A 23,769-nucleotide genomic window follows, 5' to 3' on the forward strand; every position below is an offset into this window, starting at 1 on the left:
TTGAAGGGTTATGGAGAATGGGCAGGACGGTGGACTTGAGGCCAGGATGGGATCAGCCATGACCACATTGAGGGTGTTAGGCTCGGGAGGCTTAATTGCCGACTCCCGCTCATAGGTCTTGTGTTCTTGGGAGGAGATGCAGACTCGATGGGCCGAATGGCCTAATTCTGCTCCTATATCTTATGAACTTATGAAATGTCAATTAGTTAAGCTCATTTAGTTAAACAGAACATTTAGATTGTATGGGAACAAACTTGTCTTTAAGTGGGCAGGTACACTATCGTTTCCATATCAGCGAAAGGCAGTTTCTGGTACAAACTACGATTAATTTGTGGCACATCGCAGGATTCCCATCTCAACCACTTCAAGCCAGGCAGTGTATGAGCTCTCCGGTTGTGCAAGTAGGACTAGGTGTGTTGCTGTTGCACAGACATGATGGGCCAAATGGCCTTCTTCTGTGCTTTAACCATGTGATGATTCTGGGCAACTTCACATTCCTGTTTAGTTAATACTGGACGCAGTATAACTCCAATCTGACACAAAGATACATTTTAAAAGCTGCAGATTGTCCACTGGACCACTAAATACTGAAGTACAAAGGTTATTAAGCTTTTAGAAGAAGCAAACAAAGAATTGGGGTAAATTTCTAGAACATAGAACATACAGTGAGAAGGAAGCCATTCGGCCCATTGAGTCTGCACCAACCCACTTAAGCCCTCACTTCCACCCTATCCCCGTAACCTTATAACCCCTCCTAACCTTTTTGGACACTAAGGGCAATTTTGGCACGGCCAATCCACCTAACATGCATGTCTTTGGACTGTGGGAGGAAACCGGAGCACCCGGAGGAAACCCACACACACACGGGGAGAACGTGCAGACTCCACACAGACAGTGACCCAGCGGGGAATCGAACCTGGGACCCTAGCGCTGTGAAGCCACAGTGCTAACCACTTGTGCTACCATGCTGCCCCAGTTTCGATTCTATCTAGTTGGATAGAATCGAAAAACAGAATTCAAGTCCAACTTGTGTGCAACATTGATTATAAAATTGACATAAAGACACGAGGGAAGGTGCAAAACATTATGAGAAGGATCCGAAAAGGTTTAATAGGCTGTGAATTTTTCTCTCGAAAAGAGAATACTAAAAGGTAACTTGATAGAAATCTTTCCAATTTTGAAATGGTTTGATGACAGTGGAGAGAAGATGTTTTCACTTTTGGGGGGGACCAGGGGCGGGATTCTCTGTTTGTCTGATGCCTAAATCGCGGAATGCGATTAGGTGGAGAATAGGTTCCGCTGCTAAAATCGCGGCGGGTGCTGATTTGACACCAAATCGCCATTCACTGTCACCTCAACAGGAGCATCAATGCAGTCCGGAATGCACACACGGTAGACACTGTTTGCATATCATTACCGGGCCTGACCCGGTAATCTCCAGGGACTCCGCGATACTCCGCCTCCGATGGGCCGAGTTCCTGACAGCGCGGTTCACTTGGGCTTTTAAAACTCGTGAAAACGTGGCTGCTGATGGAGAGAGAGGGGCTCCGGAAAGTATCCAACATCGCCATAGTTTGCTGACAGTTGTGCCGCTGGCCGGGGGGCTTCTGCCAGGGCCGCGGGGCATAGTGGGGGGTGGCCAGGAGGTGGGCTGTGGGTGGACGGCCACAGAGCACCATTGCTGCAGCCGGAAAGGCAGCCATGCAGCTGCGCACGCCACTGACAGTCCACTGTGAACTTATAGCCATGGGTCATATAGGTTTTCCACAAGGGCACTGCCTACCAGTGCCATCTTGTTGGCTGGGATGAGTGTGTGTGGGGAGTGTAATGCGTATATGCGGCTGCAGCTTATCAGCCTCCTGAGTATCATTCATGGACCCTGCGAATCCTGCACCATTTTCCATTGGAATCGCTGGTGTTCCACAAGGCACCGGTGCTAGCCCCTCCATGGTCACTGAATCAGTCCAGGTTCGCTGCCTGTTTTGCTGTCGTGAAAGTCCACGAATCCTGTCCCAGCATCAACACTTAGTCTCTGGAACAGAGAATCCCGCCCTCTTGCTTTTTGAGACAATCACCGTTTGATTTGTTAACATCAGCAAAGCTGCATAAATTGGTGCCACACCTCGGTCACCAATTTTGTTTTCACTTGTTTAATTCCATTATTGCCATTCGTGTATAATATGTATCTATGTATATAAATGGACACTGAAACAATTTAATGGACTAACGTTTGGAAATTCATCTCTCAAAGATGTGCTGGATTTGATCTCATTCTGTTTTTGCATTACTGACCTGTATTTTGAGCCTGACATTATTTTTCTGCAGTAGTTCATCCCTAGTTATTTATTTGTATTGGAGAGTGCTTTTTCCACTGCTTCTCCTGTACGAGTTTAGCTGTCAGCCGCATACTTCACTTGCTGCAAGGCAAGTACAGTAGTTATCATGGGAATTCTTTGAACTATTTTTGCCTTCAGATCAAACGACAAGGCAGAAAGTCTGTTGGGAGTCTGGGAACAAAGCCTGGGTTATTTGATCACACAGAGGACTGGGAAGATGTATAGGAGGAGCTGCCAGACCATGACCTCTAATAGAACACAACTCAAGGTTAATCACCAAAACCTACCACACCCCATAGATGCTTCACAAAGAATGGGCAGCATGGTCGCACAATGGGCAGCACGGTAGCACAAGTGGATAGCACTGTGGCTTCACAGCGCCAGGGTCCCAGGTTCGATTCCCCACTGGGTCTCTGTCTGTGCGGAGTCAGCACGTTCTCCCCGTGTCTACATGGGTTTCCTCCGCATGCTCCAGTTTCCTCCCACAGACCAAAGACGTGCAGGTTAGGTGGATTGGCCATGATAAATTGCCCTTAGTGTCCAAAAAGGTTAGGAGGGGTTATTGGGCTACAGGGATAGGGTAGATGTGAGGGCTTAAATGGGTTGGTGCAGACTCGATGGGCCGAATGGCCTCCTTCTGCATTGTATGTTCTTTGATCTTTGAATGCCCACAGGGGGAAATTATGGTCACGTCAGCTTCATCTTCGATCCCGTTTTGCATTCTGCTATTCAGGCATCAATCCATGGAAGGTGCAGACAACAGCTTCTCAATTCGAGTATTGCTGAAAAAAAAGAGACAGGTCGTCGAATCTTTTCACCTTGCACTCAACAGGACAGAATCGCAAGGGTGCAAAATTGTAAAGGGAACAACAATTTCTGCAGCTTCTGAATTCTACAGTTCTGTAACCCAGTGGCTCCCCACCACTTTCCCACGAGATTGTCAAAAGCACCAGCCAATCCGATCACCTGGAAGACAAATGAGGAGGGCCCATGCCAACCAGATTTGAAAGGTGGAAGTGGAAACTACCCTAACTATTTTCTAAACCCATCACTTTTGCAAACTCTTTTTTGTGTGCAGACTTTTCCCGTCTTAAGGCCCACATGTAGGGTTGTTCTATAGCTGCCAGCTTTTTGGAGATCAATCAGCTTTTATGAATTTGGTCAACTTTTCCTAAGTTCACACATATGCTACAAACTCCATTCTATGCAGGCAGGACCCAGGATAACCTCCTGATTCCTATCAAAGCATCGCATAAAAACATGGTTCTAATGTTTTGCAAAGCCATGCCAACAAGTTCCGTGTGCATTGAGTTATCTGTTGGCTCCACTTCCCTTCAGAAAAATGAAAAATCTCTGTAGAAAAAAAAGTATGAGTTTTCAGTAAGGTTCTGACTAACATCTCCCACATGATCGAGATCTTTGTGTTATTAAACAAGACTTTTATTTCTGGATTGGAACATATAAAATCATAGAATAACGGAGCGTAGACGTGCATCTCACAGCCTATTGTGTGTGCCACATCTTTGAAAGAGCTGTTCCTTTAGTCCCACGTCCCTGCTCAGTCCCCATGGCCCTTTGCAAAGCTATCAGTGAATCTGCTTCCACTACCCTCTCAGGTGTCATATCGTGTTCCAAACATGACAAGTTGCTGCATTAAACATATTCTCCATACCTTGCCTCTTTGAAACCTTCAAGGCTTCCAATTAACGATTGAACTGCGAGGAGTAGAGTTTTGAGAGCTCCTCGTAGAATAAAACTGAGAATGATTTCTCCACTGTTATTGGCCCGTCACGTCTTGGTTCCCCAGGGTTGGATTTGGGGGGGCTCCCCCAAAGATACGCTGTGGAATCCCCCTTGTAAGTGCCTGGGTAAGGGTCTATGTGGCAATTGTCCAGAAGGGCGAGCCTCCCCTGGATAACTGCGCTCCACTGGAAACCACCTGACAGCGCAATTAAATCACTAACTTCAAATGGTTCTGCCAATTTTGTATCAATATGTTGCTCGTTCTGGGTGACTGTGCTTTACATTCAATTGGCTCTGTTTTATTCCTAAACTCTAGAGTCGCCAGGTATCTTTATGATACCGCCACAAGATTCAAGTTCAAGTTCAGATCAATGACTCAATACACCAGTTAGTAAATTCAAACAAGACACGTTTATTATTACACGTTATTTGCTACTCATGCATATAATACTAAGACTAAACTGTTCCTACCACTACTAGGCCAATACTTATCCGAAATAAGGGAACTGCCGGATCAGGGAACAATGGCCTCTTGCTTTGTCCTGGATCCGCAGGCTTCCAGTTGGTGTGGACTAAAGGGGTCAGGAGTGTACGTTGTATGACACTCACGTAGTGTGTGTTGTCTGACACTTACTTGTCGGTGTAGCAATTGGCCAGGCCTCTCCTTCTCACGTTCAAGTTCCTGGAGAGCTGCTGCAAAGGTGTTCTGCTGGGAGGGCCGGCTAAGAGCGAGGAGGGTTGGCTAAGAGAGAGAGCTGGGGTCGGGGTCTCTGTCTTATACTGTTTTGGGTTTCGTGCCCATCTGGACGGACCCTCTATAAACTTGCAATCGATTGGGTCTCTTCCCAATCGATTGGTTTGAATTCCCCAATACTGGGTCTGTTTCCCGATCGCTGGGCGGTTCTTGGGGCTGTTTGTATCTTATTGTCCGGGACTCCTGCTGGCATCGAAGAGTCTGGCTTGGCCTTTGTTATTCTTAATAGTGTCCATTGTGCCCGGGAATCACCGGGAATCGCTCAATTAATATGCGCAGCTTGTTAGTTTCTGTGCTGTCTGGTTTCTTCACAGACAGAATCCACAGAGAGGTTCTGCAACCTGCTTGCCTCTCTGTCATTGTCCAATTTTCCCTGCATGCAACTCAATGTTCCATTTTATGTCGGGAAGTGGCCAACTTCGGTGGCTACAAATAGTGACCCTGAAAGAGTTCGAAGAAATAAAACCACCTCTAACTCCAGAGGAACCATTTTAAACATCAAGCCTGAGCCCTGCACAAGACGCACATCACATTCTGGACTACCCACCCTCCGCGTAATTAACCCCCAAGATATTCCTCACCTCCCACCCCCCCCCCCCACCACATGAGATTCCCTCCAGCAGCACGGGGATCTCCTCAACCATCATACCAGCATTCCCCCCCCGCACAACCCACAGGCTAGTTCCCCATCCCGACTCATCTTGACCCAATAATAATAATAATCTTTATTGTTACAAGTAGGCTTACATTAACACTGCAATGAAGTTACTGTGAAAAGCCCCTAATCGCCACATTCCGGCGCCTGTTCTGGTACACGGAGGGAAAATTCAGTCACTGGGATTCTCTGATCCTGAGGCTAAGTGTTGACGCCGCTGTAAACGCCGTCGTGTTTCTCGATGGCGTCAACATTCCCTCAGGAGCAACGATTCTGACCCCTACAGGGGCCAGCCCCACGCCGCTCCAGCTGCTGATCCCGGCATCAGATGGGCGCCGCGGGTCTGCGCATGCGCAGTGGGACCGGCGTGATTGCACGCATGCGCGGTGGCTCCCTTCTCCGCGCCGGCCCAGGTGCAGCATGGCGTAGGGCTACAGGGGCCGGCGCGGAAGAAAGGAGACCACCAGCCCGAGAGGCCGACCCACCAGTCGGTGGGGCCAGGCCACAGCGGAGGCCTCCCCCGGGATCGGACCCTCCCTCCCCCGCCCACCAGGCTGCCCCCGGATGCATGCACGCCGAGGTCCCGCCGGGTAAGACCACACGTGGACTCGGATTTTTTTGCCCGGGCGGAGAATCGCCGGGGGGGGGGGGGGCCGCGTAGAGCGGCCCCTGACTGGCGCCGCGCCGGCGCCAATGGTGCCTATCCTCTGCTCTCCAGAGTATCGGCTGATCGGCATCAGGGCGGTGTCACGCGATTCGCGCCCTTCCCGGTGATTTCCGGCCCGGCCCGGGCCAAAAGAATCCCGCCCTCATGTCCAATTCACCTAACAGCACATCTTTCGGGACTTGTGGGGGGAAACTGGAGCGCCCGGAGGAAACCCACGCAGGCGCGGAGAGGGTGTGCAGACTCCGCACAGACAGTGACCCAAGCGGGAATCGAACCTGGGACCCTGTCGCTGTGAAGTAACAGTGCTAACCACTGTGCTACCTTGCCGCCCATAATGCCAACCCCCCAAGAACAGTCTCTCTTCCTCCTTCCTTGGAGCGGATCCAACACCTCCCCCCAAAGAATGGACCTGACTTCCCTCTGGGCCACCAACCCCCCCACCCGCTCGTGGCCTCGCCGAGCTTGCCGGTGTTGCATCACACTGTGGCCTGTGGGGACTCTTTCACTGCAGGCCCCAAGCAGCTCTAGCTAGTGGAGGCATGAATTAAGAGCTGGTCAGGATGCTTTAAACACTTGTAATTCCAGCCAGTCATCAGTTTACCTCACTGGGTGGAAGTTACGGCCCTTTAAAACAAAGTGCTGATGAAGTTTGCTGTGCTTTTGAACTGTCGTAAAAACCAAGTGGCCCATTAATGTAATTCAGTGAAGTCAACTTTTAGTTCTTCCCTGGTCTTGCTTGGATGTGACTCCAGTCCCCCAGCATTGTGGTTGACTCTTAACCACCTTTAGATTTATCCCCACATTCTCACTGTAAAAAACCTCTCTTAAAGCATAACTCAGTGACCACGTTTTTGTTTATCTGACCTAATACAGGGTCAGCGACATGCTTTGCTGATAATGCACCTTTGAACCATCACCATGAGGTGTTTTATTACAGGGTAACTCAACAGCATTTGACGGCCGTCTGGGCGAGGTTGGCAAGCAGGAGGTGCCCGTGAATTGGGTGTCATGTCATAGGCACCATTCCAAGTGGTCAATTAATGATAACTTAAGGGCCTCCTCCCACAGCCATGGGGATTTTACCCATGGTGGCTGGAAGCTGCCGTCCAGCCTGACAGCTTTCAATGAATCAGCGGACGGCTGGTCAAGGTGGTGGTGGTTTGCACCTTTACCGGCCTCCTGTGCTTATGGAGCATGGTCCCAAGGTCTGCCCGCCTCCATGTTTCACCCCCCCCCCCCCCACCCCCCCCACCCGCTGCCCTGATCACCTCAGCCTCCAATACCCTCGCCAGGGTCAGCTAGCTTGGCCCCAGAAATGTCCTGAATCACCTTAATGTCCAGAGTACATCGCAGCAGGCCTTATTTGGGCCTGGCTGCAGTCTCATCAGTGGTCACTGATCCCCCATAGCACGGTTGGGTACATAAAGCTACCGGCCATTTGATTGGTCGTAATTGGCTTGAGGTGGGCCTTCTGCCTCCATCAGAGAGGTAGTCCCACTATTCCCCTGGACAAATCCAGCCTACTCAGTACAGAGACTGAATGTGACTTTGTCAGCACCATCCACATCCACCATGAAAACAAATACATTTGCAAACAGCAGCCCTTTCATTGGAGCATGATCATGTGCATGATCAAGGGGCCTCATGGTAGCATGGTGGTTAGCATAAATGCTTCACAGCTCCAGGGTCCCAGGTTCGATTCCCGGCTGGGTCACTGTCTGTGTGGAGTCTGCACGTCCTCCCCCTGTGTGCGTGGGTTTCCTCCGGGTGCTCCGGTTTCCTCCCACAGTCCAAAGATGTGCGGGTTAGGTGGATTGGCCATGCTAAATTGCCCGTAGTGTCCAAATAAAAAAAAGTAAGGTTAAGTGGGGGGGTTGTTGGGTTACGGGTATAGGGTGGATACGTGGGTTTGAGTAGGGTGATAATGGCTCGGCACAACATTGAGGGCCGAAGGGCCTGTTCTGTGCTGTACTGTTCTATGTTCTATGTTCTAAGGAAAGGTGATTTGGCAGTTCAGCTGACTAAAAATTTGCTCGCTAGATCTCTCATTTGGCTTTCTTGTTGGATACCTCCCTAATGTCCTCTTCAATTGCGGAGGTTTGTAGAATCATAGAATTTTTGTGCAGAAGGAGGCCATTCGGCCCCTCGAGCCTGCACCGACCCTCCGAAAGAGAGCTCTACCCAGGCCCACTCCCCTGCTCAGCCCGCCTTTATCCCCATAACCTAACCTGAACATCCCTGAACACTAAGGGGCAATTTATCACAAGTATCTGGACAGTCCATTCACCACCTTCTGTTTTCATTAATTACTGTTGATCTGGCAAACCAGCAACCGTTGACCCCTGTGTTCTATCTATGTATCAGGCACTAGGTGGCAGCAGTGATAATGTGCATTATGGTGCATAACCGACTCGTAGGTGGGTGAGGTTCTCAAAAAGCAGCATTTCCAGACTCTGTACTGAAACCATATTGTCCTCCCTTGGTTTAAAGTTGTAGGGTGGTACTCTCCATTCCTGAGACTAAGTGTTGACACCGGGTCAGGACTCGTGGACTTTCACGACAGCAAAACTGGTGCTGAACCTGGACTGATTCAACAACCATTGAGGGGCTGGCACCGGCCTCATGTGGAACACAACTGATTCCAATAAGAAACAGTGCGGGATTCACCAGGTCCGCAATTGACACTCAGGAGGCTGACAAGCTGCAGCCGCATGTATACACTTCACTGCACACACTAAACCAACAAGATGGCACTGGCTGTGCTGGAGCGCTCCCATACAGCCTGTTGGGTCAGCTGGGGCCAGAGGGCAACTGGGGGGACACCTATACGACCCGTGGCTCGAGGTTCACAGTGGGCTGTCAGCGGCGTGCGCAGCTGCATGGCTGCCTTTCTGGCTGCGGCAATGGTGTTCTGTGTCCATCCACCCCAACCCCACAGCTCACCTCCTGGCCACCCCCTGCTACCCCCCAGTCCTGGCAGAACCCCCCCTCCCCCCCCCCCCCCCCCCCCCCCCCCCCCGGCCAGCAGCACAACTGTCAGCAAACTATGACGATGTTGGACACTCTCCATACCCCCTCTCCCTCCCTCAGCAGCCACGATGCCAGTTTCACGATTTGTAAAAGTACAAGTGAACCGCGCCGTCGGGAACTCGGCCCATCGGAGGCAGAGAATTGCGGAGGCCTCGGAGTAAACCGGGACTGCTACTGCTATCAGACCCGCTACTGATATGCAAACAGTGCCGACTGTGTGTGCGTCCTGGACCGAGTTGATGCCGCTGTCAAGGTGACGGAGAATAGTGATTTGGCGTCAAATCGGCGCCCGCCCTGATTTTGGCGTAGGAACCTATTCTCCTCCCAATCGCGTTCCGCAATTTCAGATTCAGCGAATGGCGAATCCCGCCTTTGGTCTTTCCCGGCCCTGATATTTACACTGTGGCCGCGGTTATAGCAGTTCTACGATGACCATATTATAACAGCACACCAAAATTATTGTTTTTACTGAAACTGTACATGACCCTGGTGAGACCACATTTGGAGTATTGTGTGCAGTTCTGGTCACCTCACTATAGGAAGGATGTGGAAGCATTGGAAAGGGTGCAAAGGAGATTTACCAGGATGCTGCCTGGTTTGGAGGGTAGGGCTTATGAGGAAAGGTTGAGGGAGCTGGGGCTTTTCTTTTTGGAGCGGAGGAAGATGAGAGGCGACTTAATAGAGGTTTATAAGATGATGAGGGGAATAGATAGAGTAGACGCTCAGAGACTATTTCCTCGGGTGGATGTAGCTGTTACAAGAGGGCATAACTATAAGATTCAGGGTGGGAGATATAGGAGGGATGTCCGAGGTAGGTTCTTTACTCAGAGAGTGGTTAGGGTGTGGAATGGACTGCCTGCTGTGATAGTGGAGTCGGACACTTTAGGAACTTTCAAGCGGTTATTGGATAGGCACATGGAGCACATTAGAATGACAGGGAGTGGGATAGCTTGATCTTGGTTTCGGACAATGCTCGGCACAACATTGAGGGCCGAAGGGCCTGTTCTGTGCTGTACTGTTCTATGTTCTATGTGTTAGGGCGGGGGGCGGGGGGGGGGGGGGGGGGGGGGGGGGGGGGGGGGGAGTGAGGTGGTGAGAGGGAAGTGGGGCGTCATGTTTTGGAGGTCAGATGGGGAGGAACAAAAGGGGGATGATAAAATCGTGGAGGGGGTGCCTCTAATGTGCAAAGGGCAGCCCCTGAATCATGTACTGCCTCCTCCTTATTAATTATCCAAACTCCTTTAAAAAATATAGGTCTGCCCCCTCCTGCTAGCCTGCCCATGTTACGTTTTCTGCTGGGGGCAGCTTATTAAATGCTGCTAAGAAGCCAGGGGAGGTGGGGGGAGATATGTGGGGGGGGGTCCTCCAATTTTGACACACGCCCACCCACTGAACCATGGGAGCAGCTTGGAGGTGCCCGGGAAAGTGATAGAATTGTCACCCCTTATATTTTATGTGTGCCCCCCACCCACATACACACACCGACTCCTCTAGTCGCAGGGATTTAAATATTTAATTTCTTTTATTTCCCATGAAAACAAATGTTTGTTTTTAATTAAAGCAGCATCACTTCTTTAAAATTGAAAAGAAGCGGATAGCCTTGAAGCAGAAACAAACTCCAATCTGCTGCGTCCTCACAGTGTATTTACAAACGACTAAAGAGATGCTGTGAATTGCGTAAAACCGACGCTGGTGCCAAAAATGACTCAAACCTCTGCCATAAGGTTTGCGCACACATGTTTAATTACGGAATGAACATTGTAAACTTTATTATTTTTAGCAATGACCATCTGTTCCGCTCACTACTTGTTGAGTGATTACCTGTCTCAATATTGATTGACCTTGCTCCAGTTAATGTCTCGCGTAAAACTGTGGTGGAGATGCTGTGTTCAGGAACAGATTACTCTGGTCTTACACTAAAAGATCAGCCAACGTTGGGCCCATGTTTCAACAAGAAGTTTGAGAATTAAAGCATCACTGCGGACACTCTGAATGATGTTGCAAAGTGAAGTGTTTTATAAATCTGCCTTAGGTAACATTACTTGTTATGCAATTATAAAATGATCACCGTTTTCCCAGGTGCTTACACCTTCATCTCCAGGTTGCACCAATGCAGTGTGACACCTGCTTCTAACGTGTGGTAGACACCCAGATTATGATTAGCCCTCGGTACTGCTGTGGTTAGTATTTGGAAAGGTGGCACTGCCCAGCTCTGAGGACCACTAAAGACTGTCAGACAGCACAAGTAATTATGTAACTTGGAGCATCTCCATTGCTCTGTCACCATAACTGCAGTGATTTGTGGTGATTGTCCTGTTAAGGGCAACACAGCAGAGTAAGGGTCACCTGGTCTGGATGACCAATTGGGACTCAGAGTGGGTAATCACCTCAGGGGTTTGGGAGGGGTCCTCATTTAGGCACAGATACATGCGGCTGCTGTAGGCTGCTGAACAATAAAATGGCAGTACATTGAAAATGGAAATGCACTTAAAGCGGCAACCATAAGGAGGAACAAATGGCCATGGACAGGAAAATTGGAGAAGTCCCCAGATAGGGGGAAACTCTCAAAAAAAGGCCTTAGGCTCTGAAGACCTCAAGGAAGAGGCAATGGAAGGTCTCAGATGGGGCAATGATGACCTCAAAGAAGAGGCAATGACGACCTCATAAAGGGGCAATAGAAGACCCGAGGAAATGATCAAACGAAGATACCAGAACGAGGGCAATGGAAGACGCCAGAAGGAGGGCAACGAGAGATCCTGCAAGAAGGTCAACGAGGGAGTTGCAGAATGGAAACAAGTCAACGCTTTGTCGGAGACAGACCTGATCCAACAGTGAAATCAAAAGGGTTTGGAAAGACCTGTAGAAATGTAGGTTCCATTTGTGAAATGTAACTGTCCAGCAAGAATGGGATAGATTCCCCTCAGAAGAAACGCAGAAATCAAAGACTTCAAAAGAAACTGGGAACTATTGAACATAAAGAGGGATCAATGGAAAAAGCTAAAGTTCTAAAGAAGACATTAGAAGAACAAGATGAAGTGATTGACAAAATTGAAAAAAAAGTTGTAAAAAACAGACAAAATGAAGTCAAGCAGAAAGAGAAATTAATGAGACAATATGGAATAAGCTGAACTCCAAGGTAAAGCAGCTAGAGAATGAAAAGTCCAGTGAAGAATTGAATCGGAAGATAAGAGCTTGAAGAAAGGCAGCTTGACATTGAGAAACTAACTGAAGAGGTAAAAACATTGAAATTGAGAAGAATCAACAATTCAGATCGAGGAAGAAACTGAGATTATGGGTTGGATTCTCCGGTGGTGTGCCATTTGCTGGTGGTGGCGCTTCTCTGTTCCCGCTGCTTGCCAATGGGATTTCCAATTGAAGGCATCCCATTCTGCAGAGAAATCCACAGGTGGGAGCATACTGCCGGCACAAACAGAAAATCCCAACGACCGGGGTATTTCGGCCTATCAAGATTGCTGGAATGGTCACGTTAATAGAAAAGCACGAGAACCAATTCGATAAAATGCTCGCTGAAAAAGATGCTGAATTGAAATGTTGGAAAGAGAAGAAACTTCATCACGCGACCCAAGTACCAGAAACGGAGTATCACGACCATTCCTTCAGACGTGGCAGACCGAGATTGTGAAAGAACTGGGAAAACATAAGGGGATGGATTGTCCATCGCCAGTATCGGGATAGAGCAGAGAGTGGAGCGTTGAGGGAAAAATGGATTTGGTGCCGCCTGATGCAATGCTCCGATTCCCTCAGCTCACTAGCCGCCCCGCTCTGGTAGGACGCTAGAAATCGGTGATTTGCACCCATTTCCCATTCATTAACAGGCTGGAAGTCTGAACCTCCATCCCCCCCCCCCCCTCCCCCCCCCCCCACCCCCCACGCTCCATGATTATGCACTGACCCCCCCAGAGCAGGAAATATTCCCGGCGGGCTTTGCTGCAAGTGAGGCCCTGACATGGTGACATGGTGGACTCCATGGTGAGTCAAGGGGGTCAGTGCATAATTGAGGAGACCCCAAAATCCATTGGAAGCCCCCCCCCACAATGCAAATCATGCTCCCCGCTGACAAGTAGGGACATCCTGACACCCCCACCATGGGAATAACAGGTCACCCCCTCCATAGCATGCATGCATGAGGGTGACATTGACCCCACCCACAGACCCCTCCATCAGAGAGCCCCCATCAAACCCCTATTAGAGAGACCCATCAGAGAGCACCATCAGAGACCTCCCAATCGAACCTCCATCAGAGACCGCCCAGAGACGCCCATAAGTAACTCTGGCCTGAAAGCAGAAGAGCTGTCCAGGCAGTAGAGTGAACAATTGCTGCATTTTCACTTACCCTTTCCTAACATCTGCTGCCTGAGACATAAGAGTTTGAAGCAGTAGCGGTTACAAGTGTCAAAGACTCTTTGAAAGCCACGTATACGTCACAGGGCTTTGAATCCCTTGACAGCCTTTGAAATGCAAATTTTCCATTCAATTTCACACAGCAATACATTGCATTAGCCTGTAATTGACAGTTCTATTACTCCAGAGAGAGATGCTTGGTGGATTGTTTATCTATCTTTCCCTTCATCTCAAGTATCCTGCTTTGATGCTAACCACAATATTTATATTTATAACACTGATGCTATGATTGACAGCTTCTCAACACATCAAAAGCAGCTAAGTGCTTTCTGCTGTGAAAAAGAGAACGTGACAGCACTTAGTTGCTCATGGGATCTCTGGGGGGGCCTCTGATGAGTATCTGGGGGGTCTCTGATGAGTATCTGGGGGGACTCTGATGAAAGTTCTGATCGGGGTCTCTTTTGGGGATCTCTGTTGGGGGTCTTTAATTGGAGGTCTCTGAGGGGGGTCTGATGGGGGTCAGTATCGGGGGTCTCTGATGGTTGTCTCTGATAGAGGTCTCTGGGGAGTCTCTGGGGCGGGTCTCCAATGGAGGTTCCGATGGAGGCGTCTCTGTTGGGATTCTTTGATGAGGGTTCTGACGTGGGGGCTGGGGGAAAGGGGGGATTATGGGAGGGTCTGGTCACCCTCATGCATGCATGCTGTGGGGTTGGGGTGGCCCATTATTCCTGTGATGGTGGGGTAAATTTTCCTACTTGTCAGTGGGGGCGGGGATGGTGGGCTGGATTTGCGTGGGGGAGGGGGGCCCACCGCTGGACCTCAGTATTAGGTTGTCCACTCAAAATGGGGGCCCTATACCGGGCCTCCAACAAAATCTGGTGAGTTCTTCCCTATGCATAAATTTGTACAGTGAAGGAGAGAGATTCGCACGTGGGCGCTGCTCCTATTGCCAGCAGAGACCAGTTGGCGGGAGAACTTAGACTCCAGAATGGAGAATCCATGCCAAGACTTTGTTGTGTTGCGATGATATGTGCCGCCATGCATTACAATGCAAGGTGCTCAGCAGAGATAGGGTAAATGTGTGACCGGGGAGTGGCGCTGTCCACAGAGTGATGTATGTAGTCACATGGTCGGAGAACAGTCTAGGACAGAACTTGGTAAGCAGCAAGCCTGCATGTATCATGGCAGTGTATCTTTAAGAAATTAGTGTTTATCAAATAGCTGCAGTGATGTCAGTGTGTGGGTAGAGCTGGTCTGTCTGTCTGTCTTTTACTTTTGTTTTGAGCTGGCAGCTGCAGTGTGTTTAGTTTCGTTTTCAGAGTTGGAGAGCTGCAGTCAAAGCAAGCAGATATGTGAAAAGATCTTTCTCTCTACAAGCCAGAGAATGTCTTCAGCGCATTGATGATTACAAAGTAATACCTGTTTCTGTAGAGAATTTAAACCTGCTGTCTTTATTTAAAAAGGGTTTAGCTTATGGATGTTGTTTGGTAAGTTATTAAGGGTTATCTATAGAGTATTGTATCTGTGGGGTTACGTGTGTTGGTAGTTGATAAGCTGTTTACTGTGTGTTTATAAAATGTTAACTCAATTCATAGAATAAACATTGTTTTTGTTTTAAAAATACTTCTAGATCTCTGTTGCATCACACCTGTAGAGTGGGCCCTTGTGCTTCCCATAAACAAAATCTGTTAAAAGTTGTGGGTCAGGTGAACTCCATGATATACTTTGGGGTTCTCTAAATCCTGGCCTGTAATACATGGAACAGCTCCATGCAAGAACATATTGGGAACTGTACATAGTTAAAACCGATCAATAAAACTTTTTATGCTTAAACTCACGAGCTTCAAGACCTCATCAATGAGCCATCACCATTGCAGCATTAAAGAAACTATATTACTGACATAATATGAAACTTCGGTGGCGGATATATAGTGATATTTCCAAAGGAGTTGAGGTGATTTCTGCATCGGAGAATCCAGCCCATGAACTATAGTCTGGATTCAGGAACCATTTGAAAGGAAAGATCATAAAACCTTACCCATGCCCCTCCCATGCCAACGCGTGACCCCATATGCGCGGAAATGGCAGAGTCCCGCTGGTGCCGTTCGCCCCTGGTCGCTGCCGGTGGGAACTCTGCACGAAGGGTCGGGGGGGGGGGGGGGGGGGTGGTCTGTGGTGGGGGAAGGGGGGCTCCGTCCCTGGTGGAGGGGGGCCCTCCGATGGGGTCTGGTCCGCGATCGTGGCTCACCAATCAGCAGGCCGGCCTCTCCCCCTCGCCCCCCCCCCCCCCCCCCCCCGGGCCTACTTTTTTGCATGGCCTGCCCCAAACCCCCACCCCATGTTGCGTAGGGGCCGGTGCACTGAAGAAGTCCCCCACGCATGCGTGGGTTAGTGCGGCCCAACTGAGGTGGAATTAAGTAAGATGAATATCTCTTAAGAAACTAAACTTACAATTGTTTCGAATTTCTGATGACTCTGAAATAATTTTCTTTTCCATCATCTACCAGTGGTACCGCTCTTTGCAAATGAAGGTTTTGCCATGATTTGTCCCAATTTTGCCACTTTGGTTACATTTTGGAATGTAGCTATTTCATTACTTTGGGTGTGTTTACCCTGAATTATAGCAGTAGAGACAGGAGGGTAGTAGTGTTATCACCTGCCCGATTTTTCTGATTCAGGTTTTTAGACGTTTATCTTTGATGATCAATGTGGCTATAATAGATTACTGTGTATGAAAGTTTATAATGTTGAGGTCTTTTGTAAAGTGCACAGGTTTCCCCTGGTCGCCAGTTTGATGGAAATTTAATTAATTCTTCTCGTTGTGCAGGTGAAAGATCAGCGGCCCAGTGACGTGAAAGGGAAGCAAAATTTAAATATTAAAGAAATAAAGTCCCATCAGAAAACGAAACCTCCTGAATCTGCAGGTATGCATAAATACCTCGTCAGTATGGCACGGTACACAAAATAAAGAACGCTCCATTTAATATCTCCATCTTGCTTTCCCAGAGCCGTCAACTCAGAAAGATCTCGACGTCTTCTCCGACCAAAAGATCCAGAGCTTGAATAAAGAAAATGCAGGCAACTCAAGTGACTTTGAGGATCAGAGCAGTGTCAAAGACCCAGCAGAGCACACAAGCATATCGGAATTACAGGGAAAGCCAATCGAAGAAGATGCTGGAGCCTTCGAACCGCAGCCTCCCAGAGCAGCAGAGGGCACCTCCTCCTCCGCTCTTGCTCCAGAGTTTGCTGAAGCCGATTCGGACAGGTCCACCAGTGATGAAAAGAAGGAAGGTGTGGCCGTGGAGGAACAAAGTGACAGAAAGCCGGGGGAGGCTTTTGCCACGGCGAAGGACCAATCAAGGGTCAATGGGCAAAATGACGAACGGACGGAAAAAAGCGATGCCATGTGTGAAAAAATAAAGGAAAATAGACTCCTGGAAAAATTACAAGACAAGGAGGAGGATGAAAGAGTTGAGAAAGATGTAATGACTGAACCAGAGGCTGAAGATGGAAAGGAGGAATTAATCGGTGAGGAAAACGAAGAAATAGAAAAAAATGAACTAAAAGTTGATGAAAGCATTGAAGTGGTTGATGACGCCAGCCTTGAACGTACAGAGCTTACTATTACTGAGGGCCCCAAAGTCATCGTACCACAGGTAGAAGAACCTGAAGAACAACATATCGTCTGTCATGGCAAGAACTGCACTGTTTTGCTAAACAGGTAATTTAACTCCATCAAACTAGGTTATCCACGGTGCGTACATTTTATGAAAATCACGGGCCCAATTCTCCGCTCCCCACGCGGCGTGGGAGGGCCCCCTGACAAAATTCACGCCCCCCTCGCACCCCCCGTGATTCCCCCCCCAAATCCCCCCCCCCTCCCCCGGCTCGGAAGAATCGGTGCTAGCCGTTTTTCACGGCGAATGGCGATTCTCCGACACGGATGGGCCGAGCGGCCTGCTGTTCGCGGCCGTTTCACGACGGCGGCAACCACACCTGGTCGCTGTCGTCGTGAAACGGGAGTGAGAAGCCCGTTTGGGGCTTGTAGGTGGCCTAGAAAGGAAAGAGCACCACGACTGTGCTCGGGAGGGGACAGGCCCGCGATCGGTACCCACCGATCGTCGGGCCGGCGTCCAAATCGGACGCACTATTTCCCCTCCGCCGCCCCGCAAGACGTGGCGGCTTGATCTTGCGGGGCGGCTGAGGGGAAAGACGGCCACCGCGCATGCGTGGGTTCGTGCCGTCAGCGTCATGACGTCAGCCGCACATGTGCGGGTTGGAGCCGGCCAACCTGCGCATGCGCGGCTGACATCATTAGGCGCGCCGGCCGCATCATTCTCGGCGCGACGCCCCCACGGCCAAGATTTACGGAGCGCCGCTCCTAGCCCCGCCAGGAGGGGAGAATAGGGGGCGAGGAGCGGCCTCCGAGGCCGTCGTGAGACTCGGCCGAGTTCACGACGGCCCTCCCGAATTTTCCCGGGAGCGGAGAATTCCGCCCACATTTCTGGTGAATAACCTGAAAATCATTATGAAAACGCATAACCAGACAAGTACCTCAGAGGAACAAAATACTCTGAGAGGGAGGAGTTACTTTCCCATTCGAGTTGTTTGATTTTCTCCCAATCCGAGAAAGGGCATCCCATTAGTTTGGAATCAGAATATAGGCCCCTGGTTCCTCAATCCAGAGCTAAAACCACTTCCGGGAGGGACAAACATGTCCACGTTATAGACATTCCTCAGTCTCTCATCTAGTTGGGAAGGAGCACTCCTCACCTACTCAGTTTCCTGTTCCATTTATAAAAGAGGTTAAAAAGACACATTCAATTGTTTTGAAATGATGGATGAATGAGGGGAGAGTGATTAGGGTGGCAGATTTCCGTTGATGTTATTCAGAGTGACTTGACGCTTGCAGAGTTTACAACTCTGTTGTAAAATGGAAGTGTTGGGGTCGCGGAATAGGAAACCAGTGCATTATTGCTGCTGAAAAGATTTAGAGAGAACTCAGTGGCAAAGAATGAAATGCTTCTTGATTCTTTCCTTGGAAAACAAGGGTAATTTTCTGACAACACAGCAAATATATAGAATTTACAGTGCAGAAGGAGGCCATTCGGCCCATCGAGTCTGCACCGGCTCCTGGAAAGAGCACCCTACCCAAGGTCAACACCCCCATAACTCAGTAACCCCACCCAACACTAAGGGCAATTTTGGACACTAAGGGCAATTTATCATGGCCAATCCACCTAACCTGCGCGGAGAATGGAGAAATAAATGAGTTCCCCTTGCGTAGCACAGATAGATCAATAAATAAGCCACATTGTATATCAAGGGTGAAATTCTCTGGCCTCCCCGCATGTTTCTGGGCGGCAGGAGGTAGCCCACCGTTGGCCGGATCTACGGGTCCCACCGTTGTCATTGGGATTTCCCATTGAATCCACCCCACGCCGCCGGGAAGGCCGTCGACGGGACCGGAAGACCCATCGGTGTGAACAGCCGGAAGATCTTGCCCCAAATCTTTACTCGCTTGACCCTCTGGCACACCAGTTTAGAAAATGGGGTTTTTATAGTGAGGGACAACAAATACGGAAATCTAAGAAAGGGTTCCGCCATTTTGCATTTTTCCTTTTTAAAGTATTTATGAACAGTACTGGATGGAGCTTAGGGTTGTTCCCGGAATGGTCAGGAATCTCCAGGAATTGGCATCAATCTCCTGGTGGCTATTGAAAGCAATCTATCAGGATTTTAAATATCATTTTATGCAAATAGATTAATATTCCAGAAATCGGTGTTGACATGCGTCGCACATGTGTACTGCGCTCATAAATATCATTGCCAGTTATTTCCTGTTGAGAAGGTTGAAGACCAAGCTCTCACGTGTAGTTGTATAGTATACATGACAGAATAGCAACCGTCATGTCCCTGGGTGTTGGTTTCCTCTGCAGTAGGCTCAGGGGCTGCTTAGCTGCTGCTCCTGCCCTGTGGGGTCAGCATGGTGTGAGCAGGTGCTCTTTTCGGGAAGACGTTACTTATTCCCAGAGATGGATAGCACACAGTACATGTTTGAATGGCCAGTCTGCTAAGGTGACCATCAAGAGGGAGCAGGCCAGTGTCACTACTGGTCAGAGAGTGGGACCTGAGGCGGCTGTGTGTCAGCACCTGGTGTGCGCGCATGTGTGTGTGCATGCATTCAGGGGACTGTCCATCAGGTGTGTGTGTGTGTGGGTGTGTGTGCGTGCCTGTGACACCGTCCTTCAGGTGTGTGTGTGAGTGTGAGTGTGACATAGAACATACATAGAACATAGAACAGTACAGCACAGAACAGGCCCTTCGGCCCTCGATGTTGTGCCGAGCAATGATCACCCTACTCAAACCCACATATCCACCCTATACCCGTAACCCAAACAACCCCCCCCTTAACCTTACTTTTTTAGGACACTACGGGCAATTTAGCATGGCCAATCCACCTAACCCGCACATCTTTGGACTGTGGGAGGAAACCGGAGCACCCGGAGGAAACCCACGCACACACGGGGAGGACGTGCAGACTCCGCACAGACAGTGACCCAGCCGGGAACCAAACCTGGGACCCTGGAGCTGTGAAGCATTTACGCTAACCACCATGCTACCGTGCTGCATCCTTCAGGTGTGTGTGTGTGAGTGTGACATCCTTCAGGTGTGTGTGTCTGAGTGTGACATCCTTCAGGTGTGTGTGTGTCTGAGAGAGACCATCCTTCAGGTGTTTGTGTGTGTGAGTGTGACATCCTTCAGGTGTGTGTGTGACATCCTTCAGGTGTGTGTGTGTGTGTGAGTGTGACATCCTTCACGTGTGTGTGTGTGTGAGAGAGACAATCCTTCAGGTGTGTGTGTGGCTGAGAGAGACCATCCTTCAGGTGTGTGTGTCTGAGTGTGACATCCTTCAGGTGTGTGTGTGAGTGAGTGTGACATCCTTCAGGTGTGTGTGTGAGTGAGTGTGACATCCTTCAGGTGTGTGTGTGGCTGAGAGAGACCATCCTTCAGGTGTGTGTGTCTGAGTGTGACATCCTTCAGGTGTGTGTGTGTGTGAGTGTGACATCCTTCACGTGTGTGTGTGTGTGAGTGTGACATCCTTCAGGTGTGTGTGTGTGTGAGTGTGACATCCTTCAGGTGTGTGTGTGAGTGAGTGTGACATCCTTCAGGTGTGTGTGTGGCTGAGAGAGACCATCCTTCAGGTGTGTGTGTCTGAGTGTGACATCCTTCAGGTGTGTGTGTGTGTGAGTGTGACATCCTTCACGTGTGTGTGTGTGTGAGTGTGACATCCTTCAGGTGTGTGTGTGAGTGAGTGTGACATCCTTCAGGTGTGTGTGTGTGTCTGAGTGTGACATCCTTCAGGTGTGTGTGTGTGTGAGTGTGACATCCTTCACGTGTGTGTGTGTGTGTGAGTGTGACATCCTTCAGGTGTGTCTGTGTGTGACATCCTTCTGGCGTGTGTACTTTTTTAAAAAATGTTACATTAATTTACGGAATGTGGGTGTCACTTGTTAGGCCTGCAGGTGGTGCTAAGTTCCCCTCTTGAACTCCTGCAATCCTGGAGGTGTAGGTACACCCATGTCCTGTTAGAGAGAGAGTTCCAGGATGTTGCCCCAGTGACAGTGACGGAACAGCGATATATTTCCAAGTCAGGGTGTTGAGTGACTTGGAGAGGAATTTGCAGATGATGGATTCCCAGGTATCTGTTGCTCTTGTCCTTCTAGATGGTAGTAGTTGTGGGGTTGGAAGGTGCTGTCGAAGGAGCCGTGGTGAGTAACTGGATGGCCTCTTTCAGACACACATACCTGAAGGATGGTCTCTCTCAGACACACATACACACACACCTGAAGTCGATGGTGTACACAGCTGCCACTATTCATTGGTGGTTGAGGGTTTGAATGTTTGTGGAAGGAGTAGCAATTAAGCGGGCTGCTTTGTCCTGAATGGTGTCGCACATCTTGAGTTTCGTTCGAGTTGCACTCATCCAGGCAAGAGGAGAGTATTCCATTGTGCTCCTGACTTGTGCCATGTAGATTGCGGACTGGCTTTGGGAGTCGAGAGGTGAGTTACTCGCCAGAGGAGTCCTAGCCTTTGACCTGTCCTGGTAGCCACAGTTGATGTGGCTAGTCCAGTTCAGTTTCTGATCAATAGGAATCCCCAAGATGTTAATTGTGGTGGAATTCTGTGATGGTAATGCCATTGAATGTCAAGGGGTGGTAGTTAGATCCTCTCTTGTAGGAGATGGTCATTGCCTGGCACTTGTGTGGTGCGATTGCAACTTGCCACTTGTCAGCCCAAGTCTGGATCCTGTCCAGGTCTTGCTGCATTTGGACATGGACTGCTTCATTGTCTGAGGAATTGCGAAAGTTGCTAAACATTGTGCAGTCATCCGTAAACATTCCACTTATGACCTTATGATGGAAGGAAGGTCATTGATGAAGCAGCTGGAGATGTTGGGCCTAGGACACTAACCTGAGGAACTCCTGCAGAGATGTCCTGGAGCTGAGCTGACCTCCAACTACCACAACCATCTTCCTCTGTGCCGGGTATGACTCCAACCAGTGGAGAGTTTCCCCTCTGATTCTCATTGACTCCAGTTTAGCTCAGGCTCCTTGATGCCATACTCGGTCAAATGCTGCGTTGATGTCAGGAGCAGTCACTCTCACCTCACCTCTGTGCGTGAGAGGACCATCCTTCAGGTGTCCTTCATTTATGTGAATCAAAGCTACCCATTCCACTCCCATTAGCGTCCAGGGCCGGGATTCTCCGACCCCGCGCCGGGTTGGAGAACTGCCGGGGCCCACGCGCATGCGCAAACTTGCGCTGTCCGTGGCACGCATGCGCGAACCCGCGTCGACCATGGTGCCGGGGTTCGGGCGCCGGAGCAGGGGAAACCACTCCAACACCGTACCAGCCCCCTAGGAAGGGGTGAATACCGCACACTCGACTCCCATTGACACCTTTTCACACCAGTGTCAGAACTTGGCCGCGGGATTGGAGAATCCCGGCCTTAGGCCTTTTGACCTGACCCCTGATGTGTTAGGCAGGTTGGTTCGATGTGGACTGTACACGATGCGGGGAAGCTAGAAACAGACGTCTAACACCGGAGAAGATCCAACACTGTTTTATTGAACGATAGAACTGATAAACATATTCAGCTGTGGGCCGACACTATACTGAACTGACTGGAGACCTAGTAGTATCTTGACCAGACTTACTAGCTACCACATGGTGTTTGCACTGGCTAGCTCGTGGACTCTGACTGTCTCAGTGGCTGGGTCCAGAGAGAGCGGGAAACCTAGTGCCCTCTGGCTTTAGAGTGGTAGTGTCCTGTCTGGTGATTGGCTGCACTGTGTTGTGTGCTTACTGGTCATCCTGTGTGTCACTCACTGCCTGTCTGCATTCCATTATATACATGGGTGGATATTATGACAACCCTGTCCCCCGGAATGGGCTCCACACCTACCAGGATCCTCTGGCATCACATCTGCCAACAACTCCCCGAATAGTTCCGGACAGGAGCTGGCGACACTAAAGTTGCTTAAAGGGCTTTGCTTCAATGAGTAACCTTGTAATGAGTAACAATTTTTTTCACCATCCCCCTTCACAACTTCAATAACAATACAGCCCTTTCAAAACTGACCATTGATAACAGTAATTTTCTCATTCGACGACGGGTTACAAAAGAAAACACGGCAGTTTTGACAATTTAACACATATTACGGAAACGCATGTTTAAAAATTTCCACGTGCAGAATTTAATTTGCCACCGATTTAACGGAAGACACTAGCTAAATAAACAACCCTTAAACCTTGTGACCTTTATTCTTGTTTGGGCAGTGTGATCTAAACAAATGTAGACACTTTTCTTGTTTTAATATTTTATACAAACCTGCTAACGACTATTTATTTTCACTGCTCATCAAAATTGATTCACTGGCAGGTTTAGTCTTCAGTAATTTTCCATTCATGCATGGCTGCAACGGAGGAAGCAGCCGCACTAATCGCTGCTTCTGACATGCTCCATTAATTGCTGAATTGGGTATCAATCATCAATTAGCTCTGGTAGTTGGAGGCACAGATGTCCATGGTTAACCTGAGCAGCAAGCTCGTCAGGTGAAACTGAGACCGGGTGGGATTCCCTGCTCCCACCGCTGCCTATGGGAATTCCTATTGAAATTATCCCCCCCCATCACTGGGAAAACCGGGGACAGGGATG

At 49.4% G+C, this 23,769-nt stretch overlaps 1 protein-coding gene across 8 annotated transcripts in view; it reads left to right on the plus strand.

Moving 5' to 3' along the window:
• The window catches only part of mylk4b (myosin light chain kinase family, member 4b), a 202,623-nt gene that overhangs the window by 131,472 nt on the left and 47,382 nt on the right, over positions 1–23,769 (plus strand). For all 8 annotated transcript variants that reach the window (XR_005460617.1, XM_038796737.1, XM_038796738.1 and 5 more), the window contains 2 exons: positions 16,375–16,471; positions 16,554–17,268. Coding sequence is in view for 7 of the 8 variants with exons in the window: in XM_038796737.1 (XP_038652665.1) it covers positions 16,375–16,471; positions 16,554–17,268 (812 nt within the window). In the remaining variant the exon portion in view is untranslated. The remainder of the gene's footprint in view (positions 1–16,374; positions 16,472–16,553; positions 17,269–23,769) is intronic.

This window comes from Scyliorhinus canicula, chromosome 5 (genome assembly GCF_902713615.1).
Source record: "Scyliorhinus canicula chromosome 5, sScyCan1.1, whole genome shotgun sequence".
NCBI lineage: Eukaryota > Metazoa > Chordata > Chondrichthyes > Carcharhiniformes > Scyliorhinidae > Scyliorhinus > Scyliorhinus canicula.